Raw genomic sequence first — 26,405 nt, 5'->3', positions numbered from 1 at the left:
CCCCTGGAGTTGAAGGTTGCCTGGCTCACACTCGTATCTTCTGGAAACTTATACAGCAAACACTGCATCTAGAATGGGCCTGGCTCAATACAGTTTTTTAGTGAATAACTTGAGCAAGAAGCCAAGGTGAAGAGACAGGGACATCACCCTCCAAAGAGGTCAGAAAGCTTGTGGGGGTTTGTCAGCATCCAGACCTGCTTCCAGTTGCAGATGTGAATATAAACAGCCTTAAAGCCCAGGGGTAAGAGAACTTGCCTGGCTCGCATGATGCCCTGCCGTCGTCATCTCCAAAACCACAAACTCTTAAGGGTCTCTAGGCCTCAGTTTCTCTATCTATAAAATAGAAGTAGCTCATTAATATGCTGTGGGAATTAGCTAAAATAAGACATGGAAACCTCTTACCAGTGCCAGGGATATATGGGTCATTAGCTAGAAATAGCTGATTAGGACAAAGCCACAAATATTGGGCTTGTTTGGTCATTCAGTTTACCCGCCTGGCCTTGCCTTCCTGCACTCAGCCCTACCTACAAATAAAAGTGAGATTTCCCCACAGATTCACAGCTCTGTTGTTCTCGAACCTCAAGGTATCCCTTTTACAATGTGGATCCTAGCCTGACTTTACCTAGCCTGCTCACACTGCTGCCCCAGAGAGGCCTGCTTACTGTCCAGTATCCATCACAACCATTTGGTTCAGGTAAAGACTTCTGAATTATGGAACAGAAACATCACTTAAATATTGTGTACAGCCTGGGCTGCAGTCTGCCTGTCTGCACAGTAGCACAGGCTGAGCTCTAGAATTCTGGAAACTTCTTGGTCCTAGAGCTAGACCAAGTCCTAATGACATGTGTGGCAGTTTGATAGTAGCCTGCATCTCTGTGGTTCTGAGGACCCAGACAGGAGGAGGAAAGGCTATCCCACAGGAAGACTCGAGGCTGTTGGAGTTTGTGAAGAAAGTCTAACCAGGGCTGGCCTGGCTAGCCTGAGAAGATTAGCAATTCCTTCAGGTGAGTCTAAAGACTTGGGAACTCTGGTCAACCCAAATTCCACCTAAAGGAGAACTCTCACCTCAAACAGAGTGGGGGGACTCAGGAGCCCTGGGCCCATCCCTTGCTTTTCTATCTTCCAGCAACTTCACAGATAGGGTTTGTCCCTTGCTATTTTTAACCTCTTGGAAGGCCATCCAACAGTAGTCTAGGTATTGGGACCAGCTTGCCCTCAATTCCCTGGGGGGTCTTTGCACTAATACAGAGAGTCCTCCCCCCACCCCCCGCCCAAACCAAGGAGAGTATCGCTGACTAATACACAGTCTCCCCTCTGAGCCAAGGAAGTGTGAACAGCATTATGTAACACTAGGCAGCAGTCTCTCCCGTGCCCAGGCCACTTGACAGCCCTTCAAGGCTGCCAAGTAGATCCTTGCCAAAAGCAGGGGCTTCACAATCAGGCTGCTTTGTGCTCCCTCACTGTAAAGTAACACAACCCTCCAGCACTCCTCCCTGGACACAGTGAAGCCATAAGCAGTGTAGACCACAAAAGGGGGGCCTGAAGGAAAAGAGACAACTGACAGGAAATCTGATACCAGCCCAACTGCTAGGGGAGGAACAGGAAGCAGAGGCTGGAGGGTCGGGTCAATGGGCCAGAGAGAGGCACCACAGGGCAAACGGGGTGGCAGGCTGAGAGGGGAGAAACAAGGGAGGAAGCTTGGGAGGAAGCTTGGGATTTGAGGATGAGGAGAGGAAAGGGGCACAGCTTGCCAGTAAAGATGCTTAGCCCCAATGGGTTATTGCCAGAGTCCCAAGTCTTCTGGGTTCCCTGGGGCAGCCGTAAACCAAGAAAGAGCAGTGGGAGGCTCCGTATGACCATAAACAATTGCTGGACCATCACTCCCGCCCCTACCACACTGACGACCACTACCACAGATGCATTAGGGACCATCCAGGATCCAGGATACTCCATATATCTCAAGCACCCCCAGAGCTCTATGGTGGCCCTGTAGCAGCTTCTCACCTGCGGATCCCACAGACGTGTGATGTTGGGGTACAGGTAAAACTGAATTCCCTGGGCTGCTCCGGGCAGCGTCACTCCTCGAATCAACAGGACCACGAGCATGAGGTAAGGGAAAGTGGCTGTGAAGTAGACCACCTGGCCCCGGCCCAGGAGAGACAAGGAGAGAGTCAGGAAGCAAGGCATGCTGGGATTTCCTAGCAGAGGAATGGGGGCTGACATAGGAGCCCTCACCCCACAGAAAAGGCCAAGAGAGTTCCCCTCCTGCTCCTCCCTCAGCCTCACAGCTGTTCAGCTCCATTTTTTCCAAGCCTCTGGCCACAACTCACCTCTCCTTCCCTCCAGCCCCACCCTCCACTCTACTCAGTATTTGTTCACTGGCCGGAGGAACACAGCATTTGCCCACACAAGTGCTTAGAGCTACAAACAATGGTGTCTGGTATGCAAATGTCTGTGCCATGTGACCCTTCCTCCGTGGACAGTCAGATTAGTAAAGAAGACCTATGTGAAGCCTCCAGGGCAGGAGTCCGGAAGAGCTCAGAATGTGTGTGTGTGTGTGCACACAGAGATGTGTGTGTGCATAAACACGCACACACACACGCGTACATACATGTGCACTCGCTCCACTTCAGACTCTCTAGGGTAAAGAGCAGCCCAAACTGCTAAATTGGCTGAAAATCGCTGTGAGGTGTGTGGTCTAAAAGCATTCTCTATCCACTGAACTGTTTTATAAAATGGGGACCCCCGTGGCTCTGTTGAATTTGCAAGATGCTCACACACACTGTAGATTGCAAACTGGAGTTCCTCTGGTGCTGGCCCTCCTTCCTCTCTCCTTCCGTTTATCCCCCAGGAGTACATGGATGGAACCCATGAGAGGCACAGAATCAAGGAAGGATGCCACATAAACTGCCCTGTCACTCGCTCCTGTCTCACTAGGCTAAACCAAGGGTGGCAGCCCCTATGAAAGCAGGCTGTCCTGGGATGGGAGAAAGCAGGAGCTTGGCAGCACAGACCTTGCCAGTAGACTTGACCCCTTTCCAGATGCAGAAGTAGCAGATGATCCAGGCGAGCAGGAGGCACAGGACCAGCTCCCAGCGCAGGGACCCCAGGTGCTGGATGCCATCTGAGAGTTTCAGGACTCGCCTCCTAAGAAAGCAGATAAACCCTGTCCTCTCTCTTGGGTTTCCTTTCTTCCTTCCTCTCCCTCTTTCTGTATTGTTGGTTTTTTATTTCTTTTGTAGGGTTTTTTTTTTCCTGTATAAGGATTAGAACCCAGGGATACAAACATGCCAGGGAGAGCAATACCTCTATGCTCCTGTCTAAGACTTGTCAGCTCCTTGCACTAAGACTTGTAATGCTCTTCTTTGCACAGATATGGAGGTAGACCTAAAGTGTGGCTACCATCCACTGTGCCCAGTTTAACTTGCTCAGAGTGTCCACTGAGCACAGGGGAGGGATGCAGACATGAACTTTCTCACCCATCTGAGGAGGCTTGATGTCAGGAATCAAGCCTTGGGTGGGTGAACGACATTTGGGGATTGGGTGCAGATGAGATGTAACACTTTCAGCCACAGGGGAGGGTGGCCGGGTGTTTAGGTACTCACTATGTTGTATGGACACTCTCTAATATAAGAATTACAAAGTTCATCTGAGAACAATCCTGCATTAATCATAGTAAAGGTACTATAGAACTAAATCACAGAGAACTGCCCAGGGAAACCCCCTGCCCATGCCCTTCTTTAGAATACACAGCCATATCCAAAAGGAAAAGGGTCTCACTTACTCCCAGAACTCGATGACAGGGGAGGTGGCATTCTCAGAAGTCACATTCAGGGAGCCGTTGGTCTTCTGGAACTCCACACAGTTTTCTACCCATAAACCCCAGGGAAGGAAGAAAGAGAAAGTTCATCAGTCAACCTTGTGCATGACCAAAGAGAGCAGGATCAAAATAAGGTGTCTGGAAGGCCCTGGGCTAGAATCCTCTGGACCACGCATCTCTAGAGCAGCAGCCCTCCACCAGCCCATCTCACCGCTCACACACTCCCACTGTAGATTCCCCACCCTCCGTCTACAGCTTCTCACTAAAGTGTGGTCCAACCGCACTCAAGAAGAGGCTCTGTGTGCTAGGTGCTTCTAAATATATGTTATTCCTGGAGAACTGTCCCAAGCAGAGCCCCAATCTTGGAGGAATGGTAAGAATGTCTTTTAGGAAAGTCACATAGCAAAGAAGACAAGAACACAGATGCAGGGGCTTGAATGCTGACTCCCCAGGTATTGGCTGTGTGGCCTTGGGCGAGGACCAGTTTGACACCCCAAGCATCACTTCCCTGATCTCTAGAACACAGATGCTAGTATGAGGGAATAATGGAACCGTACATGAAAATAGATATGTGAAGCAATAGGTGGCTCTTCTTTACCTGAACACCACTTTGGAATTTTACAGAACACTAACATTCTTTTTAATGTTTTATCAGCAATATAATATTGATGAATATAAAGACAGATACTTGGGAGACCAGCAAGATAGCTCAGTAGGTAAAGGTGCTCACCACCAAGCCTGACAAAGTATACTACCTCTTTCTATATTCCTGTCTACAATTGTTCACAGTGTGTGTGCTGGTTGGTTTCTGGTCAGCTTGATACAAGCTAGAGTCGTTAGAGAGGAAGAAAAGAACCTGAATTGAGAACATGCCTCCATAAGATTAGGTTGTAGGTTACCCTACAGAGCATTCTCTTAATTGGTGATTGATGGAGGAGGCTCCAGCCCATTGAGGTTGATGCCATCCTAGGCTATAACCCTGGTTCCAAGTTCTATAAGAAGACAGACTGAGAAAGTCATGAGGGGCAAGCCACTAGGCAGCACCCCTCCATGGCCTCTGCATCAGCTCCCGCCTCCAGGCCCTCACCCTGTGAGTTCCTGTCCTGACTTCCTTCTGTGATGGACAATGGTGTGGAAGCACAAGCCCTTCCCTCCTCAGTTTGCTTTTGGTCATGGTGTTTCATCGCAGCAATAGTAAACCTAAGACCGTGTGCCTCTTGCTGCTCAGTGACAGCTCCCAGACAGTAGAGCTCTTTGCTTTCATGCAGTCACAGGTCTTAGGTTAGAGCTCTATTCCCAGGCCCTCGACATTTTGTGAAACCTTACAAGGTAGGCAGCCAGCTTGTGTTAGGAGAAACGTTCTGCCTCATCGCCTTTCCAGCTAATTAGAACAACCACATCAGTAAGCACCAAGAAGGAAAGTGCCCAGGAGGGCCAAGGGTCAGTGCAAAGCCACTTGTACATTTGAGAGGAGCCTATTGCAATCCTGGGGAGCTGGGAAGCATGCCTCTAAGATTTGGCTTTTCATTTGACAAAGATGGCAGAATGCAAGTGGTAGCCTAGGACGGGCAAGGGCTCTCCCGAGAAGGAAGTGTGAAACACCGGATTGTCATGGTGAGCTAGGAGGAACAGGCAGATGCCAGATCCAGAAGGCATAACCAAAGCCAGTCTGAACCTGGCAAGTCAAGGATTCTAACTCCAGTTCAGAGCCAAGTGACGCCTCTGTCCAGGAACTCGCTAATCTTTGCCACTGCCACTTCATACGGTCTTGTGGACAAGCCCTACAAGATACTTGGATAGTAGCAATGGGAAGAGACGTAGAACAGTAGTCAGCACCTTCTTCATCTGTGATACTCAGCAGGGGAGCCACGAGCCCATCCAGTGCTCCTCAAGACACCTCAGACCCTGGCCAGGTGTCCGCTGCTCAGTGGCCGTGGGCTGCACAGAGAACATCCTCCTCACAGGCTGGGCTACCGAGAAGTCCCACCCTGGGCATCTTTGCTCTTATAACAGTTCTCAATATATCAGATTTGATAGTTCTATTGTTCTAGGCTGCTCATGTGGTTTTGTAAACACGGGAGTTAATCACGATCATAAATTTCACTGATGATGGGCAAAACAGCTCATCGCCAAGTTGAGCCCAGATAATTTACAAGTTTGGAAAAACTTAAAATCGTATCAGATGTGAAAAACAGATAAATAAGCTGGCATATCAAACGGGCCATATTCAGATAGAAATAAAGAAGTTGTTGAACACAGAGAAAGGCAGTTATATGTGCAAAGTACACAGAGTATAGCGGGGGGGGGGGCTTAAGTCCGTGACATTTTGCCTGCGAGGCTGGTGGCATCTCACATTTTGGGGAAGTGTTGGATGGGGAAGCCAGGACTTTGCCTGCACATCAAACATGTATCCTACCACAGAACTCCATCCCAGCCCCTTACTTTTTCATGATCTGTTTGTCTGATTCTGAGTTTAAAATGTGAGATTAGCTACCTGGGATACAGTACAATCTCCCTCCTGGTTAAGGTAGCAAGGCAGGAGAAGGAACTGGGCTCTTCAGCAGTGATCTTACCTGTATTCCACTCATGGCTGCAACTTCCCCAGGGGAGGTCGGTGGTAAAGCTGCTGAAGAGGTAGAAGAGGGCCCAGGCCAGGACAACGATGTAGTAGACATTGAGGAGGCTGACGATCATCTGTGAGGCATAGCCGATGCCTGGGGACGGGACTGAAGCTTTGGGCCAGGACAGTGCAAAAATTCTCACACACCACCCATGCCTGTGCAGGAAGTGACTTGCTCTCCACTTTCAGGGCCCATAGCAAGAAGGGTTGGTCCTGGCCTCCTGGCCAAAGGAGTAGAATTTCTAAACTCTGGTGGTCCCCTAGATTGGCCCAGCACTTTTCTCTTGTCTTCTGCTGGTAAGCCTGAACTTTGATATTTATCAGGCTCTGGGTTATCTTTTAAATGCCTAAGATCAGAGCTAGGCATAGTGGCACATACCTGAAATCTCAGCCCTCAGGAGACAGAGGTAGACTACCTCAAGTTCAAACACAGCCTGATCTACATAGTGAGGCCCTGTCTCGAAACAGGTGAGACTAACTCTACCATGATACTAGTTTATTTCTCCAGAGTTAAACTGGCATGTCTCTGAAACAACAACACAGGAGCAGGAATGAAGGTAGGGTCCAGTTGGCAAACTGTTTGCCTTGCAGCATGAGGACCTGACCTTCATTTCATCCCCAGGACCCATGTTTAAAAAGAAAAAAGCCAGCTGTGGTGGCATGTGTTTCTGATCCCACATCTGGGGAGGCATAAACAGCCAGCTGTGCGGTGGCATGTGCTTCTGATCCCACATCTGGGGAGGCACAGACAGGCAGATCTTTAAGACTCCCTGAACAGCCAGACTGGCCTATTTGAAAAGTTCTAGGCTAGGGAGAAACTCTGTCTCAAAAAAAAAAAAAAAAAAAAAAAAAAAAGAGTGGACAGTACCTGAAGAAAAACACCTGAAGTTGACCTCTAGCCTACACACACACACAAGTAGATGCACACACACATACATGCACATGCAAGCACACACCATAGACAGAGGCACACACCACACATACAGGCACACAAACACAAAGCTACAAGAGCAGAGACAGGCAATTCACATAGAAAAAATACAAATATTGAGTAAACACCTAAGAAATCGTCACCCTCTCCGACAGCTCCCAGAGTGTGAGATAACACAGTAAAGTACCATTTTGTAGCTACAACGTTGATGATATTTTTTAAGATAGGGTCTCATATAGACAAGGGGGCCCTCAAACTTGCTAGATAGCCCAGGTTGGTCTTTCACTCCCAATCTCCTGCTTCAGCATCCCGAGTGCTAGCCCACACAGGTGAAGTTTTGTCTGTCTGTCTGTCTGTCTGTCTGTTTGATTGGTTGATTGATTGATTGACTGGTTGGTTGATTTTACAAATGTTGTAACTCGGTGGTCTCTACAGTTGTTTAGACATGAGGATGTTCTACAGAACCAGGAATTAATTCAGTGGTAAGACATGTATAAGGCTCTGGGTTCAATTCTGAATACCACAAGAAATGGGGGAAATGGTTTATTTTCTTTTTAAAAAAAAAAAAAGAAGAGAGTTTTCAAAAACCTTTAAAGAGAAGGATGCTACTAATGTCTTGTGACATTGTCAGTTGGTTTACGCTTCCACAAGACAATCTAATGAACCAGCTCAAGAGTTTCCAACTTGCCTGGTGTGAGTGATGCCTTTAATCCCAGCACCTGGGAGGCAGAGATGAGCGGATCTCTGTGAGTTTGAGGCCAATCTGATCTACAAAGTAAGTTCCAGGACAGCCAGAGCTACACAGAGAAATCCTATCTAGGAATAAAGGAAAGGAGAGAGGGGGGAGGAGGGAGGGAGGGAGGGAGGGAGGAAAGAAGAAGAAAAGGAGGAGGAGGAGGGGGAGGAGGAGGAGGAAGAGGAAGAGAAGGAGGAAGGGAGGTGAGTCACCAACTTGGTATCTATTTGATCTAAGGATCCTACTCCAGGAGTTTGTCCCTAAACAAATAATTTCAAAGCAGGAGGGAGCTATCTAAATAGACAGATGTGCTAGCAGAATATGAAACTTTTATAAGTCATTGGAAATGAGCACAATGCTTCATGCAGAGAATTTCTAAATTATGATATATTCACTGGATGGAAGCTTACAAACCATCAAATGATCGCTGTGCAGAAAATGGAAAACAAAACAAACCAAAAACCAGACCCTAAATCATAGATATAGCTTAGCAGTGTGTTATAAGTACCACAGAAAGGAGAATAAATAGAGAAATAAAGCCCCCTGCAAACTAGAAGCAACCCAAATATTTCTCGATGAATAAAAGGCTAAACAGATGTGTTGGGAAACACTACCCACCCACTGAGGAGAAGACATGGATTATTAATACACAAGACAGCCTGGATGGATTGCTGGGTGCAGAGGAGTGAGAAACCCAACCACAGAGTTGCTTCAGACAGACACTTAATGGCGTTCTCAGAAAGACAGAGATAGAAAGGAGAATAGGGTGTATCAGAACAGGGGCAAAGGTGAGTGTGGCCATGTCGTGGGGATCAGCATGGTTCAGCATGGTGATGGGGCTCTTGGTGGTGGTAAGGGTGGTAGTGGTCAAGCAAATCCGCTCGTGGTAAAGTTAGAACCACACATGCTTAACAGGAGGTGGTAAAAAGTCACAGAAACTCAAGTAAGTTCTGTAGATGATCCCAATGTCAATTTCTGGATTTTGCTACTATACCTTGTAGTTCCTAAACAAAGTCACTATTGAGGAAAACTGGTAAAGGTTCATGGGACTTCCCTGTACTATCTTATAGCTCTCTATGAACTTATACTTATTTCAAAACAAAAGCATAAATTAAAATTATACCTATAAAGAGAGAAGATATGATATAAAGCGGTTTAAATTTTTAAGTTCTTATGTCAAGGCAGTAGAATAATGGTTGAAATGTCCTCATTTAAAATTCTCTTTTAAGGGGCTGGAGAGATGGAACAGCCCTGCTCTTTCAGGTTCAATTCTCAGCACCCACATGACAGCTCACAACTGCCTGTGGCTCCAGTCCTTGGGGAAATCCAACACCCTCACATAAACATACATGCAGGTGAAACACCAGTGCACATAAAAAAGAATTTTTTTAAAAAAGTTTTTAAAAATAAAATTCTCTTTTAAAAATGTTTTCTAATGGATTAAGTATGTTCTGTTCAAGCAAAATCGCAATTGTCTATTTAAAGCACACAGTAGGACCGCACTGCGCTCGCCCATTTAGTCCAAAGCCTTTGCTCCACTCAATCATTTATCCTCGTTCCGTTTGATGGACAGAGAAACTACCTTAGTCTGCAGCTCACAAAGGAAGTGGAGATACATACGGAGGCTTGCAGTCCTGTTTTAATCTCTGACCTGTTGCTCACCACTTAGTCACCCTAAATAAGGGTTACAAACACTAGTTCATGACCCTGGAATTGGACACAGAGTTGGTTACTCACCCTCAAAGATGGGACAGATTTTCCTCCAGGCTGTGACGCCTCCCTGGTTGGTGTACTGGCCAAGCGCTGTCTCCAAGAAGAAGACAGGAATGCCACACGTAAAAAGGAAGATGAGGTAGGGGATAAAGAAAGCACCTGTGGGTAAAAAATTGGATGGACGTTACCTGGCAACCTTCCCTTCATGGTCCACATCCATACCCTTTCAGTATCCTCCCGCTCTGCGGGTCACTCATAGAGCAGGAGCCCTGCAAGCTGCAGGTGACACTGTGTAGCTATCTGTCACCACAGCAGAGATCAAGAGACACCAAATTATATGGGAGCTGTATGGGGCCACGCTTTGCCCTCACTGTGCAGTTTGATTAGTGCCTGCCAGGTCTATCCTGTCTGAACATCGATTACTGCCTAAGTGACATATCCCTTGTGGAAACAGCAGGAAGACCATTGAATGATAAATACCAGAAATTCACAACACAGGCTATAACTCTTCATTCTTTTCAAATAAGTTATTATATTAATTTCAGACTTTTTATTAAAGACAAGTTTTGAGACAAGAGCTTGCCATATAGTTCTGGCTATTCTCAAGGTCATAACGCCCCTGCTACAGCTTTCCAAGTGCTGGGATTATAAACAAGGCCTTTTATCAAGCTAAAATCAATTACTTTGGTAATTGTGCTGATTCTTTCTCCATAATCATTGTCTAAAGATAAACCATAGGTAGCCAGACATTCTGGTATTTTATTTACATGGACCTCCAGCTACTGCCAAAGTTGACAAGAAAATTCACAAGAAAGAATAACCAGAAAAGGGAGGCTACAAAGACAGAGACCCTAGAACTTTCCACCTGAACCAGGAAAGAGGAAATGACCTAAGGTGAGAGAAAGACCCATTCAGATGAGACTGAGTGCACTCAGGGTGGTTTGGCCCTCCACCAGAAAGAACCATTTCAAAAGATTAAAAATAGTGACGTGCATACAATGCCTGATTCCATTCTCCATACCAAGCTGTGGAGATTCTCCTGATGATGGGTAGTGTATACATTCCTTGTCACTAGGGAATAGTCAGCCTTGCACCAGGGATAGCTCCAGTGCCACCTAACAAAAGAAAGGTGAAGAAACCCAAGCCAAGGCACATCACAGTCGTGTTACTGAAACCATCCTAAGACTTTAGGGGATGAAGGGGCCTGGAGACATTAAATTAACCGGAGGAGAACATGACACATATACACAGAAGAGTAAAGATAGGAACAACATCAAGTTAATCCTTGGAAACAAGGCAGGCAAGCCAGAGGGCAGCAGATGTGCTATAGTAATAGGAAGAACAAGAACAAGCTGTCAGCCTGAACTTCTTTGCCCAGAAAAAGATTGCTCTGAAATGAAAATGAAATGAAAGTTTCGTGACTCGTGAAAAGAACGAGTCCATCAGCAGCAAGATCACAGCGCTGTGATCACAGGCACGCATCACCACGCCCGAGGAGTGTTTATTCGTTTACACTAATTAATTTTAATGGCTATCAAGCTCTTAAAAATTCAGAGGAAATTTTTCAAAAGAATGTCTACCTTGACATTCCACCAAATTGGATTTTGGAACAGGGAAGATTTTCAAGAGTAAAGATAATTTCACCAAAATAAAGAGGTCAGTTCATCTAGAGGACACACTATCATATTCACTGTAAAATAGAGCTTAAAGATACATAAAGCAAAACTAATAGGCCCACAAAGAAAAGTATATACATTTCTAGTTAAAGTTAAGATGTTTATTATTCTCTCGATAATTTAAAGAACAAACTCACAATCAATAAGCATATAAAATATTTGAAAACCATATGTCAGCTCCATTTATAACATTTATAGAGCAATCCTAACAACACAGAAGAGTATACGTTATTTTCTGGCATATGTAGAGTGTTTACCAAGACGAGCTATGCACTAGTCCACAAAGGAATCTTAATAAGAAAAAACTAATTTAGACAGATGTATTCCTGACTAAATTAAAAACCAACAAAAGGAAAACATTAGAAACCCCTACATATTTGGGGTTTTTTTTAAATTCTTCTCATCTATAGATCAAATAGGAAACCAAACGAAAAATTAGAACGTTTCTTAAGTAGAATGAAATAAGATACAATGTACTCAAATCTGTGTGTTCTGTTAAAGCAGTAATTAGAGTTTCTGCTCCAATGGCACTAAATGTCTATTGTCATAACAAGAAGACAGTATTCAAATCGATAACTTCAGCTTCCTCCTTAATAAATGAGAAATAAGAGCCAACACAGCCCAAACTAAATCAAAGTGGAAAACGAGAAAGCCAATCAACCAAACCAAAAGCTGCCTTCTTGAGACAACAAAATCAATAAACTTTACAGATGACATAAATTACCAACACAAGGTCTGGGGCACTGGCTCAGTGGGTGAAAGTACTAATTGCACAAGCCGAGGAACCCGAGTTCAGTACCCGTAGCCCACATTCAAAATGCTGGCTTCAGCAGTGTACTTGTGTAACCTAAGCATTTCTGCAGTGAGTTTGGAGGTGGGGACAGGAGGACCACCTGCTCTCAGGGCAGACTGCCTAGGGTAAGCAATGCAGCAGCAGAAACAGAGGACTCTGCCTTAACAAGCCGGACAGCAAGCATCTACTCCCAAAGGTTGTCCTCTGACATGTACCTGCCTATTATAACATGCATATACATGCATGGATGTACACACGTTGCACATGTAACACATATGTAACACACACAGAGAGAATATAAAAATGAGTAAGTCATGTTTTTAAAAGTTACCAGTATGACAAATAGGAGTTATGTCGTCAGCACAAATTCTACAAATATGAAAAATATGGTAACAAAACATGAATAACTATATATTGATAACTACGGAAACAGAGAAAATGGGCAAACTTCCTCAAAAAGTACAGGCTCCTGAAGCTTACTCAAGAAGGACAATGTAAGCTGCCCTTAACTACTAAAAAAATTGATCTTTTTTTATTAAAAATCTTTCCCATAAAGCAACCTTTAGATCTAATCGTTTCATTGGTAAATTCTCTGAGTACCTAAGGAAGAAATCACACCAGTTCAACATAAACTTCTATTGTTGGGGGAGTGGGAGGTTTGAAGCAGGGTTTCTCTGTGTAGCCCTGGCTGTTTGGGAACTTGCTCTGTAGTCCAGGCTGGCCTTGAACTCCTGCTTCTGCCTCCCCAGTGCTGGGATTAAAGGTGAGCACCACCACCCAACTGAAACATCTTATACAATATTGACGAAAAAAGAAACTGTCAAACTGGATCTATGACGCCTGCATTTTGTGATAACAAAACCAGACAAAATGCCAAAGGAAAAAGCAAATATTAAAGCCTTTTAAAGTTATTTTAATTTGGGGGGGGGCGCATGTATGTTTGTGTGTGCATGAGTATGTGTGTGCACATGTATGTGTGTGCACATGTGTGTGGAAGCCAGAGGACAGCCTCAGATGCTATTCCTCACACATTCGCTTTTTTCCTTTGACACAGGGTCCTCCACTGGCCAGGAACTCACCAAGTAGGCTAGGCTGGCCCAAGGGACTCATCTGTTTCTGCCTGCCCGGCACTGAGATCACCGTCATGGCCATATTTTTTTATTTTTGTTTTTCTTTCTTCCTTTCTTTCTTTCTCTTTCTCTCCCTCTCTCTCTTTCTTTCTTTCTTTCTTTTTTTCTTTCTTTTTTATTTTTTCTCAAACGCAGGTCTTCATGCCTGCAAAACAAGCTCTCTACCATCTGAACTGTCTCCTGGACTCCCTAAAGGAGCCTTAAGAACACAGAATGAACTACTGAAAAGAAAACTCAAAACAATTATTCTGAATGAAAGAAGCCTGGGGGAGGGGCTGAAGGGACATAGCTCATGATTCCCCTTACATAATTTTTTTTAAAAAGCAGATGAATTCACGGTGGCAGAACAGAGCGTTGTGACTGTACAGGGATGCAGCAGCAGGAGCCAAAAGAAGAAGAAGGAGTTATCAATAGCCAGGAGAACGTTTGTGAGAGTGAAGTATGATCATTAGCTGGACAGTGGAGGTACTGTTGTGGCTATGTGAGTGTCAACAGGCTACAATTTATACATCTTAAATATGCCAATTAATTGAAAGTTAATGGGAACAGATCTTTAGTTTGTAGCCACACCACAATTCAGGCATTAAACTGAAGAACATTCAATTGCCCTGGAGGCCAAGAATAAAGACTGTGAACAGTTCAGCCTACGAGATCCAGGACCTACTGGGAAACGCCAGAGGAGAAAGGACCCAGTAGCTGATGTGAAGGGTTATAGGGAAAGCCCCGGTCATTTCAGAAAACTGACAGTCTGATTCAAGCCTCCAGATCTATGCTGCCTGCTCTTTCCCAACAGAACAAGCCAATGTTTAACCGCAGGCCCATGGTCAGCTCTGCCCCTCAGCACATGAACAAAGTCCACATTCGCCAGGAGAAGCTTAGGAGGGGCCAGTGATCAGAGGCTAATCAAGAGAGACCTGAACACAACCGAGGGAGTCCTGAGGGGCCATGACCTCTTCAGATCTCCATGAATAAAAGATGGAGTCAGGGCCTAGCATAGAGACACATCCTTTTAATATCAGCACCTGGGAGGCTGAGGAGGGCATGAGACTGACCTGGGCTACAATATGAGACTCTAGAAACAGGAAGAGACATGGGAGAAGAAAGTTACCCGTGCCCTCATTTCACCCATGTAAGTCTCCCCCAAAATTCTAAAATGTGCTGCCCACTTCCCGTGAGGTGGGAGGGACTGCCAAAAGAGTCTTGCAGCTAGCCACCCTCCTCAGAAGGAGCACACTCTGTGGTGTCACCTATAATGTTCCAGTTGCTTTTTGAAGTCACAAAGAACAATATTCTACATTAGCAACAGAAGTCAGTGTGCTAATATTGTACATGAAAAATATTTACACTCTAATGAATGCCAGCCAGAACAAGAGGGCATGGAGTAACTCACAAGATTGGCATGTGCTTCCAAAATAACTATTTCTCTAAGTAAACTACTTCTCACAAAAAAACCTGAGATAGGTAAAGCAATCCTGAGCAAAGAAATAACGCTAGATGTATCGCCATATCTGACTTCAAGTTATATCACAGAGCCTCGGTTACAAGAACAGTGTGGCCCTGCCGTAAAGTAGAGAACGCAGAACTGGTGATAAACCCAACATAGCTACAGCCACCTAGTTTCTGACAAATACGCACTGTAGAAACGACAGTTCTCTTCAACAACTGGATATCCACGTGCAGAAGAATGAAGCTGGACCTCTGTCTCTCCCTGCTCAAATCTCAACTCCAAATGGATCAAAGGCCTTAATGTGAGACCTAAAACCAGGGAACTGTTAGAGAAAAAAGTAGGGAACACAATCAGAGGCATAGGCCTAGGCGAGAACCCAGGAAAGGAAGCTAACAATTGATAACAGCCCCTCACAAAATTAAAAAGCGACTGTAATGAAGTGAGCAGACAGTTCTCGGAAGAGGAGAGACAATAAACAGTAAACATACAAGAGAATGTTCAACTTCACTAGCCGTCAAGGCGATGCAAATCAAAAGTCCACTGGGATCCCACCTCACCCCAGTCAGAATGACAATCATCAAGGAAACAAATAACAACACGTGCTGGCGAGGGGGAGGACAGATGGAACCTTACATGATGCTACTGGGAATTTAAACTAGTTCAGTCACTGCAGAAATCAGTCTGGAGATCCCTCAAAAAGCTGTCTATTATAATAGCTCTTCCATTTGACTCAGCTGCACTCCTGAGTATTAACCAAAAGACACCAAGTGAGCACATCAGAGACATTTGCACACCAACGTTACTGCAGCACTGCTCTGAGAACTAAATTGCAGAAGAAACGTGTGTGTGTGTGTGTGTGTGTGTGTGATGGAAATTTTTTCAGTTGTAAACAAGAACATAGTTCTGTGGTTTGCAGGAAAGCAATGTAATTGGAGATAATCACATTAAGTGAATTAAGCTAGGCTCGGAAGAATATATGTGGTTTTTCCTCTCATTTGTATTAGATTTTATATATAGGCACATAAAATGTGTGTATACATATTTATATACATATGCATGTGTACAATATGAAAATAGACACAAACTCTTTAGGGGAGTGAAAGAGAGCTAAGGGCTTATGGAACATGTCTTAGTGGAACTTGTACCGTGTGCAATGGGTGCACACAACAGCACTGTTAAAAACATAAAAATTAGGAAGTGAAGGGAAATTGTTTCTCATTTGCTTTCTTCTTTTGTAGCTACAAACAGCACACTGGCTAATGGTTTCCTCTGCCCTCTTACACTGTCTCCCTGGACTGCTCTTTTCTTATGTCTATAGCTGATATTGTTTGCTTCTGCCTTCCCTCCAGCACACCACTGCCATGGAGTCCGTCTTTGGTATGTCACCCTGCAGCCTCACCTGAAGACTCCAGCCCTGGATATTCTGCCAGAGAGATCCCATCTGAGAACTCAGGTAGGAGGATTAGAACAAACTTAGAGAAGGAGAAGGAAGGGGGCAGCTGTCCTATATTAGATGGTCTTCAGCTGTGTGGATGCAAAACTCCAGGCTGCCAGCAACTCAGACTTAAAATTTAAATGAAAGAGATTGATAGTCAGAGCTGAGATTGACAGGTAAGTAATTGAAATTCTCCTAGTCAAGTGAAATGGTATTACCTCTTTTACCCTCTCCACCTGCCCCACCATACCTCTTGAGATGACCAGAGTCTCTCTATGCCCTTGCCTGAGGCCTGTGCTGGACAGGCCTTTGGAGAAAGCCATCTTTATTTTCTCTCCAGGGAGCTGAGGATGAAGGGCTGGAAAAATAGTTTAAGCTTACAACCTCAGCAAGTTCTCCGGCTCCAGGAGCAGTGCCACAGTTGCAGGATGTGTGGACATGCTCGTTCTCCAGGTGCTGGGCTGGCTTACTTCCACCCAGGAAGAAGGATGCTGAAAGCAGAGGTGTGCTTCCCTCGCTGGTTTTCAGCAACATTTGTATTCATGGTTTCCAGTGCTCTGCCCATCTCCCTGGTTTTCTTTAACCCACTCGCATCAGGGTTTGGCCTAGTACTCCACTGCAGTCTCCCATGACCTCCCTGCTGTGGGCCAGTGATTTTGCTCACACATTACCCTCTCGGCCTTCAAAGCATCTCCTCTCTTTGCTCTCAAGCATCTTAAGCTGCCTTTCCAAAATGCTTTGGTTTTTGACCTGTGTTGGTGCTGCTGTCTCCTTGTCCCCTGTGCAGGTTCTCTCTCTCTCTCTTCTCAATTCTGTAGACTGGTAATATCTCTCTGTGTATCTCTCTCTGTCTCTCTCTGTCTCTCTCTGTCTCTGTCTGTCCCTGTCTGTCTGTCTCCATATGTATGTGGTGTGTGTGTGTGTGTGTATGTATGTGTATTTCTCTCTCTTCTGAGACAAAAAGCTTTACTATGTGGCCCAGGCCAGCCTTGAACTCATAATCCTTCTGCCTCAGCCACCAGAGATTACAGATATAAACCATCATGCTAGGCTTTCTTTTTCTTTCTTTTTTTTTAAATACCTTCAAAATGCTAGTGACAGCTAAGTGTGTATTTCCAGTCAGATCTTTCACACAGACTCCAAACTCACATATCACACCGCCCAGGGCCATCGTTCCCCAAACTCAATCACTTCTTTCTCTCTTAAAACTTGCAGCCTTTTATGACTCGGGCAAAGCAGCTCTTTTCAGGTTAAAAGTCTCTGGCTGCTTAGTCAGAGAGTTAGCAACAAGAACTATGTCAAGGGCTCAGATTCCGATTATCCCACACAGAGACTCCAGACTGAGGTATGCTGGGTGTTGAGAAATTCATTCTGCTGGCATCCAGGGTCCAGAAAGTTGAAGAGGCCTCATCTGAAGACCCATGTTCTGAAACAGTTTGGATCACACACCTGGGTAGAGTCAATAGTTTTGAGAGAAGGAACTAGTCTTAGATACTTTTCTACTGTTGTGGTAAAATATGCTGACAGAAGTAACAAGTAAGGAAGGGTTTATTCTGGAACATACTTCAATACAGTCCATCCTGGTGGGGAAGCCAAGCAGGCAGGAGCTTAAAGCAGCTGGTCACCTTGCATCCACAGTCGGGAAGAAGAAAGTGATGAATGCCCATGTTACACATTTTCTCCTTTTTATACCGCCCAGGACCCAACCCCAAGGAGTGTTGCCACCTCTCTGTTAGGATGGACTGTCCCACCTCAGTTAAACTACCCAAGATAATCCCCCACAGGCATACTCAGAAACTAATCTAATCTAAAATTTGTACTACATTTATTTTGTGTGTATGTGTCTGTGTGGGGGGGGTGTTGGTGCCACAGCACATGTGGAGGTCAGAGGACAACTTTGTAGAGGTCAGAGGAATTGAACTCAAGTCATCAGGCTTGGCGGTGCCTTTTCCTGATGCCGAGCTACCTCAACAGCCCCAGACCTGATCTAAGCAATCTCAAACAGGTGTCCAGGAGGCTAGATGATTCCAGAACCTGTAAAATTGACAATCAACCCTAAACCATCCTAAGAATCAGGGATGAATAAGAAATGTTTAGCTTTAGAACTGGTCTGTCCCCTGTAGGCAGCTCTGAACACAACAGCCAATGAGAGTACCCTAAGGATAAGACCTTGCCATGTCTGCTCAAAACCCTGCCTTCACTCTTCATGACTAAAGAAAAAGCTAGCATTTTACAGTAGCCAGCAAGGCCCTAACAGGTCTACACCTGTATTCTGTAGTTCCAGATCTCAACATGCCCTCCTCCTGGGAGAAGAGACGGTCACAAGACTTGGAAAGTTCAAGACGTTTACTAGAATCATGAGGATCCTCTCCAAACCAGTAAAACAGCAGACGAATACTGAGGAAGAGAAGTCTCTGGTGGGGCTGTCTTCCAGCTGTTACTGGGGAGGGCATTTTAGTGATACAGCTGCCTGAGTCACCCCGTCCCTGTAAACAAGCAAGCTGGGCTCAGATGGAGTCTTTTCTTGGGACCATTGTTGGTGCCTTGTCTATGGTAAACAGATGTTGGTTTTTGTCTCATCAACAAAAGGCACAAGACAGTACCTTCCCTTTTACCACTTTGATTACACCTTCTAGCTATGCAGCCTGCTCTGAGCTTGTAGGCTGCCTTCCTGCTCTTCCAAATAGCCAGGTGGGCTCTTGCTTAGGACTGTTTCACCTTTGGTTCCTCTCCCTGTAGCATTTTTACCTCAGTGACCACATGACCACCCCATCACTCCTGGCAAGCCTTTACTCAAATGTTCTCCATGAAGCCCACCATGATACCGCCACCCCCTTAAAAACAGCCACAACCTGACACCCACACTCCTAATGCCCTTTGGGGGGGGGGTCTTGTTCTTTTCCATAGTACTTGGTAACTTCCGATAATTTTGGTAAAGCTTCACTTCTGTTACCTGTTTCCTTCCTCCAGAGTTGAAGACAGAATGAGGACAGGGCATGGGTCTGGTATATTTACAAATGTATGCCACACACTTAGAACAATGTGCAGGGTACCCAGTATTTGTTGTTGAATGGCACAGAGTCAAGGCTCCCTTGTCTATGAGCCAACACAAGTGACAGCCTAGCAACCCTAGAGAACCTTAGTGGTGGTGACACCAGCATTGGTGACAGGAAGGGTTTTGTCTGGGTGACTGAGGTAGGCACCCATCCTAACCATCCCCCTGGGAATGCCATTCATAGCTTCTGAGCCCTGATGGCTTTGTTACTGCACTCTCTTAGCTTCCCTAACTTTTAGCTTAAGGCTTCAACTGTTTCCGCAGTCCTTCATTTCTCTATCTCAGCTCCTCCCTGCTGTAGAGCTTGCTTTGAGTTAGATCTGCCAAGTGTGAAAGCTGAAACCAAAGGAGACATCACTGAGCTCTGAGGAGATGCCGAGTACTTGTCAATGCACAATGCACAAATTCGTTAGTAATCTAACTTCTCACCTTACCTTCGCCCCTGCCCTCCCCCACCTGAGCACAGGAGTGACTGTGTGACTCTGTGGACGTAGAGAAAGAGTCCAGAAGCAGGCTGACAGAGCACATTATTAACACGGTGCCTCCCTGGAGCACCTCGCAGCCTTCCCAGAACCTGTTCAGAAGAACATCCCTGTCATCTCTAGAAGCCCAAGTCCAGTCAGAGAGCACTGGGCTTAGCTAAAATCATTAGAGCAAGAGAAAAGGAGTCAAACTGAACCAGATGCTCTCTGTTTTCTGCAACCTTCTTCCCCAAATCAGCATGGAAGAATCCCCTTGGTGTGAGGCATCCATTTATCCATTGGCTAAAAGGAGATGCAAAAGGCAAGCACTCCGGCCCACAGCTCTGGAGGAGCTTGCTTTCTGTAGGGTGAGTTGTCAAGCACACAGCAAGAAAAAGAAAAGCAAGGGCTCTGGGTTCCTCATCAGTGTTTGGCAAAGGAGCCATCTCATTAATTCACCCAGCAGCCCTGGGCGACTCGTGCCCTCCAGAGCAAACCTAGACATTAGCCTCTAGCTCCAAAGTCCACCAGAACTCCCCCCACACCCCTACAACCCTGGGCTGCTGTTATTTATCAGCAAACAGGGAGGTGGCGCACGAAGTCCTCAGCTACAGCAAGGGCCGAAACTGTGGGTGGCAACACTGGATTCAATCTCAGGACCCCTAAAAATATCTCAACTGTCACATGAAGTCAGAGGCTCTGTCCAGGAGAAAGAAGTCTCAGTAGCCATACCCAGGCACCCACAGGAGAAACCAAGGGCCTAGGACTTCCCTGTGTGTGCATTTCTAAGATGGAGACTAGATAAATTGCCACAAAGTCCTGGGGCAAAGTTCAGATCCCAAAGTTGCCGGGCACAGGAAGCTCTGTGAGTCCAACATCCCCAGCTGCCCCGCCTCTGCTCCCCTTTACTGCCTCTTTTCACCCCCAGTGGCTCTGAGCTAAGCTTAGAAATCACTGCCTCAACCCTTACCCAATTCCAGAGAGGCTTGGGGAAATCTTCTCGCTCCCTAATCTTTCTGCCATGTGAGAAGGTAAGCTGGTTACTAGGCTCCGAGGCCCAGTGTGCAGCTTAGCCTCTTTCTTCTGTCTGTGCCCTGGGCCATCCGCATCCTTCCAACTAATGCTCTAAAGGGAAGACCCTTTAACAAGCATAGAAGTATCTAGGGCTAGATAAGAAACGAGAAGACCTCCCTTCTCCTCTCACAGTACAGACTGAGCAAAGTCCTGTGATTTCAGGCCACTAGCCAGAATTCCTAGGGAGAAAGGACAAATTACCTCATTCCCGTTCCTCTGGGGAAAAATACAAGTTAACTTCCAACTCCGGTCTCTAACATCCACAAACCCAAGAACAAGACACTGTAGGTAAAGGCACCTCTCTCTTGATCCCCTATAATCCCTCCAACCTCCACCCTGGGCTGAGTATGTCCTCTTTCCACAACCACTTGGACTGTCTACCTCATGCCTTCAAATCCATTCTGAGAGCTTGAGGTTCAAAGGCCTCTGCTCCCCTGCAAGTGGGAAGGTGTGCTCGTGTTCTTCCTCTCAGACTCTCCCCTGGTGACCTAACCTCCTTGTTCTGCATTCCTCCAGCTCAGGATACAGCCTCATTACAAAAACAGACCCATGACCTCCAATCCCTGGAAGCTTTATCCAGCAACAGAACAGAATGGTTTCCTAACCCACCGGTCAGCTCTAAGTATCTGGGGACTCTGTCCAAGGCTTCCCACAGCAGTGTGGAAATTCCCTAATTGTGGATTAGTGCAATTACCCCAGAAGACTGGGAAAGAAAATAAGAAGCTAGTATTTGTGCGTACATGGGAGCACACACACACACACACACACACACACACACAGGAGAGAGAGAGAGACAGAGAAACAGAGAGAGGGAGACAGAAACAGACACAGAGAGACAGAGGGTGGGAGGATTTTAAAGGAAAGCCATGAAGGTCAAAGATTAAGATTCTAGTGAGAATTGGGAAACAGGGATGGTATTGAGAATGTCATGGTACCAGCTGAGTGGTTGTGGGGGGGGGGGGGTGACACAAGGCCATAGCTGAAGAATCCCAAGATCCCAGAAGAGTTCGGTATCAGCTGCAGCGTCACTGCAGCTCCTACTTATTAAGCACTCTGTGGGTAGTATTGCCAATCCTTACAAGAACCTTGAAAAACAGGTATTGCTATCTTGATGTACAGGAACAGCCATTGAGACTCTGGGGGCTTCGGGAACTTGACCAAGATCACACAGAGTTAAGAGCAGAGGCAGAATCCATGGCCTGATCCATCTGGATCTGAGCCTGTACTCACGCTTCTACGAGAGAAAGCCCTAGGGCACCCACACAGGTTAGCTAAGTCTCAGTCTCCTGCAAAGTGTCCTCAATGACCCGTCAGGGTCCTGCAACTCCAGAATTCTATGCATAGGACTTCCCAGAGCGACAGTGAGTGTAGCAGACAGAAGAGTTCTCCTTCCTGGGGAGACTGGGGTGGCACAGTGGCTCTCACCTCCCCCGTTCTTGTAGCAGAGATAGGGAAACCTCCAGACGTTGCCTAAGCCAACGATCTCTCCCGCCACTGACAGCACAAACTCCATCTTGTTGTTCCAGTGCTCCCGTTCCAAGGTACCATCTTCCTCCACTTTCTCCATGACTGGACACACTGGCTTTGTCTCTCCATTACTGGTTGTTCCCGAGACCCTGTTATCCATCCCACCTGGAAAACAAGTGGAGTGCTCTGTCACTGATGGGAAGCCCACAGGGAATACCTCCTCCCTTCAGAAAATTCCTGAGAGAATAAATTCCCTGGAAAAGGGTGACTTCCTTCCCTGCCCTCTGACCCATTCCTCCTTAGCGCCCCTCACTGGCTGAGCTGGGGAGGAGCTCACACTTAGGGGACAGCATTGACACAGAAGGGTAGACTTTGCTTTCCTGATGCATGTTCTGTCTGCACTTCCCCCTTGCTTCTCACAAAAAACTGTGACATGTTAAAAAGCAATTCAATGCCGCTCTAGGCTGAGACTACCCAGAGGATGACAGTTGGCATTCTCTCGAGACCACTGATGTCTCTTGCAGGATTTAGCCTAAAGAATAGCTACGGTCATGGGGAAAGATCTGATATTAAAGATGTTGATTGTTTATAACAGCAACAAGAAGTTGGAAAGAATACACATGCTAATAATAGAAAGTGAGTTAGTAAGTTACGGTAGATATGTATTATGAGCTACTATACAACCATTAAAAAACTGTTACAGAAAAAAAAATGTATATTGAAACAGAAGGGTGTCCGTGCTATAAGAAGTGAGATTAGAATGGAGACAATGATCGGCCTTGATAGACACTTGACAGGATAGTCACATGCATTGAAAGGTTGGGACATACACTAAGATGTTTCTTTCTTAGTGACTGCGTCAGATGAATGTTTTTCTTATCTTATCTATCACCATTTTGTTCAAAGAAAATGTCTTCTGAGGGATGCTGGATGGGACCCGTAACTGAGCTGTCTAAAAACTCATCCCTCTCTCTTCCATTTCTTACTGACTCAGCATACATGGAAAAAAGTTTCTCACCTCCCCTCCCTCCCTAACATCCCCCCTCTCCCTTCCCCCTCTTTCCCACCTCCTCCTTTCTTCCTTTCCTCCCTTGTTCCCTTCCTCTGTCACTAATGGAATTGGCATCGAAATCTGTTACAACCAAGATGATGGCGTGAAAAGGAAGTCCTACTTTAGCCCTGTCCTAGACCAATATTGAGACTGAAGATAAATTCAGGTGAGATTTAAATTTAATGAGCAGCTACTCTGGACTAAGCATTGTATACATGTCCCTTTAATTCCTACACCAACCCTGTCACTGTTGAGAAGGGGACTGTACATAAAACGCCTCAGCCGCTGCTCTGTTAAGCCAAATCAGTGTTACCACCTAAGTAGTAAATCCTATGGAGACTTGAGATCACTCTGCATTTCCTGCTCTTTTGTTTCTACCAATGGGCGCATGTTCACCGCCTTGGTTTACCAACATACTTTACATTAGTGTTTCTAGTGACTCCCTCCTTGTTGTTTGCAGTGGCCCCTCTTGTTTTGATCTTTGTTTTAGTTTTTGTTGTTGTTGTTGTTGTTTGTTTGCTTGTTTTGAGACTAGGTTTATGACCCAGCTTGTCCGAGGACTTGATGTATAACATAAACTCACAGTGATTCCCTGCCTCAGCTTCCTGAGTGCTCAGACTCTGTACCCAACGCACTGTGGTTGATTTAAAGTGGCCTCTTTGTAGAGAACTAAGCAGGCAGGCTTCCTCTGAACCCCAAAACAAATTCAGATTCTGAAACCTTCTCATCAGAAACCCCTCCAAGCCATGGGCTTGCCTCAGGTTCTGCCTGCACCCCCAAGGACCGGAAAAGTTAGCCAAAAAGGCAAGGAGTGGAAGACACCTCTGGTTATTTGCAAGCTGGGGAATGGGATCCAAGTTAGCTATGGACAAGAAGATGAAACTCCAGCAACGAAGGGGGGATGTTGTTCCTCACCTGACTGAACTGGTCTTCCTGGCCTCATGCTGATCCTGCCTTCCCTTACTAACCATCACAGGGATGTCTTCCTGTGAGGCAAACCCATCCCACTTGGCCTCATCCCTCTCCCAGCAACCAAGAGTAGCCCTCTGCCTCTCAGCCCCATGCTTCTGAGGAGCAGTGGGAAGAACATGGGTTCAGGCAAGCTGGGTTCAGGCCACAGCCGTTTCTAGCACCTCTGCCTGACCCCTGGGGTTAATGAGTAACACAGCCTTAGTTTGCTGGTCTGTGACAGTGGGAACATTGGCATAGATTCAGCTGTGAGGCTTGAGTGGAGAGGTGAATTATGTATTCACAATGAAACTCAAGGGTGCTCCTCTCCAATTAGGATTCTCGACCCCTCCTCCTGTCACCCTTAAGTCATGAGCCACCCCTTTCAGAATGTCAAGAGAAGAGCAGAAAATGCTTGCACCTGCACACCCAAGAGCCAACCAAGAACACTGTCCAGGGGTCATCATGATTGTAAATCCATGGATCCCACCAACCTACGTTCTGAGACCCAGAAACAGGAAAAAGAGAGAAAGTAGAGAATATTCCAAACCTTGGTGAAGTTTCTGCCGGAGGTCCTGTCGGAGAATTCTCCAGGGGGCCAGAGAAGGGGCTGGCTATTTAAAGCGTGGCTGGAGACCGCCCTGTGGTGCTTGTAATCCTAAACTTGACCCGGCCCACATTCCGCCTCCTGCCTTCCCCCTCCCACGTTCTTCCCTCCTCTCGGCCACCAGACAATCTGCACATGAGTGATTCCCTGACCTGGGGACTGTGTACACCCTGGCAGTTCAGCCAGTTGCTTGTGATTTTACTACAGCATGTTTTCTTGCCATAGCTTGTCTGCCCTTCCCCCTGACACTCTGGGACTTCTGTAAAGGGATCAACCAGTTACCCTGTCGTCTCACTACATAAGGGCTCTTGGAAATCAGTGAGTCGTAGGTGCTTATTTGATGAGGTGCTAGTCACATTAATTTAAAATTATATCAACCTTATCAGGTTCCAAATAGCATTCTGGAAGGGACAATGATTTAGGAAAACAATAACAACAACACATTAAGATTACTGAACTGTGAGAAGTCAGTAAACCATCCAACACGCACACATACACAGGCACGCATGCACATGTGTGCACGCACGGTGTGGAAACGTCTGAAAAAGGTTTCTGACTTTCTCTTCTTTTTGAAGCTCCAGTATTGTTTGAATTCTTTGAAAATGTGCAAGAACTTTTTTTTTTCTTCTTTTTTTTTTGCTGCAATCAATGAAACACCAAGGTTTAAAACAAAGTCATCAGGGAAGATTTGGCAATGTGAGGCAGATAGCTAGTCACAGGACTTTCTTTCCAGGCAGGGATGACCCATGGAGGTGGCCGGCTGTTTCTTCAGCTGTGAGTCCCAAGACTAGAGCTCAGTCTTGGGTCCACCACCTGCTGCAGGGCAGTGCAGGGGGACACTGCATAGGCTTTGGTGCCAGGCAGCATGGGGGGCCAAGCACTGCATCTGTCACTCTGGAGCTTGGAGTTTTGAGCAAAGCATCCAGCTTCTGAGACTCTCATTCTCACAACTCTAAAATGGAGACAACGTTGCACACCTTGGAAAGTTGTGTGAGATTTCAGGACAGAATGGATCTGATGATGTAGCGAGTTCACCAATAATAGCCGAAGCTGTTAGAGAATTATCCACGATGAGCTTCATGGAGACTGTTCCTTTTTTTTAATAACATATTGTATTTTATTTATTTATGTATATGTCTGTGTATGTGTACATCCATGTGGGTGCCCTTGCAGGGCAGGAGAAGTTGTCAAATCCCCTGAAGCTAGACTTTCAAGCAGATGTGGGCCCACTAGTGAGAATGCTAGGACTCGAACCCGGGTTCTCTGGAAGGGCAACTAGAGTTCTTAACCACTCAGCCACCTCTCCGGCCCCTAGAAATTATTCTTGTGTTTCAGCAGCTTCTTTTTCTTCTTCTTCTTTCCTAACTATCCATCTGTCTCATCTTGTGATATGAAGAAAAAGATTAAAAGGGTTCTCAAAGAGAGGCTGCAAGTTCCTGCT

General features: G+C 45.9%; 1 protein-coding gene across 5 annotated transcripts in view; it reads right to left on the bottom strand.

Moving 5' to 3' along the window:
* Slc6a13 (solute carrier family 6 member 13) overlaps positions 1 to 24,999 on the bottom strand; it is a 34,512-nt gene extending 9,513 nt beyond the window's left edge. For 4 of the 5 annotated variants that reach the window (XR_003710462.1, XR_003710463.1, XM_028761060.1 and 1 more), the window contains exons 1-7: positions 24,908 to 24,999; positions 22,317 to 22,523; positions 9,845 to 9,979; positions 6,394 to 6,534; positions 3,785 to 3,869; positions 3,015 to 3,147; positions 2,005 to 2,139 (exon numbers count right to left, since the gene is read on the bottom strand). Coding sequence is in view for 3 of the 5 variants with exons in the window: in XM_028761060.1 (XP_028616893.1) it covers positions 2,005 to 2,139; positions 3,015 to 3,147; positions 3,785 to 3,869; positions 6,394 to 6,534; positions 9,845 to 9,979; positions 22,317 to 22,518 (831 nt within the window). In the remaining 2 variants the exon portion in view is untranslated. Of the gene's footprint in view, positions 1 to 2,004; positions 2,140 to 3,014; positions 3,148 to 3,784; positions 3,870 to 6,393; positions 6,535 to 9,844; positions 9,980 to 20,787; positions 20,935 to 22,316; positions 22,524 to 24,907 lie in introns of those variants that run through there. The other variant, XM_028761062.1, reaches the window with a different exon arrangement.
* Between the last annotated feature and the right edge of the window lie 1,406 nt (positions 25,000 to 26,405).

Source organism: Grammomys surdaster, unplaced genomic scaffold, assembly GCF_004785775.1.
Source record: "Grammomys surdaster isolate TR1022 unplaced genomic scaffold, NIH_TR_1.0 126660, whole genome shotgun sequence".
NCBI lineage: Eukaryota > Metazoa > Chordata > Mammalia > Rodentia > Muridae > Grammomys > Grammomys surdaster.
This window is presented reverse-complemented; position numbering and strand designations above follow the sequence as displayed.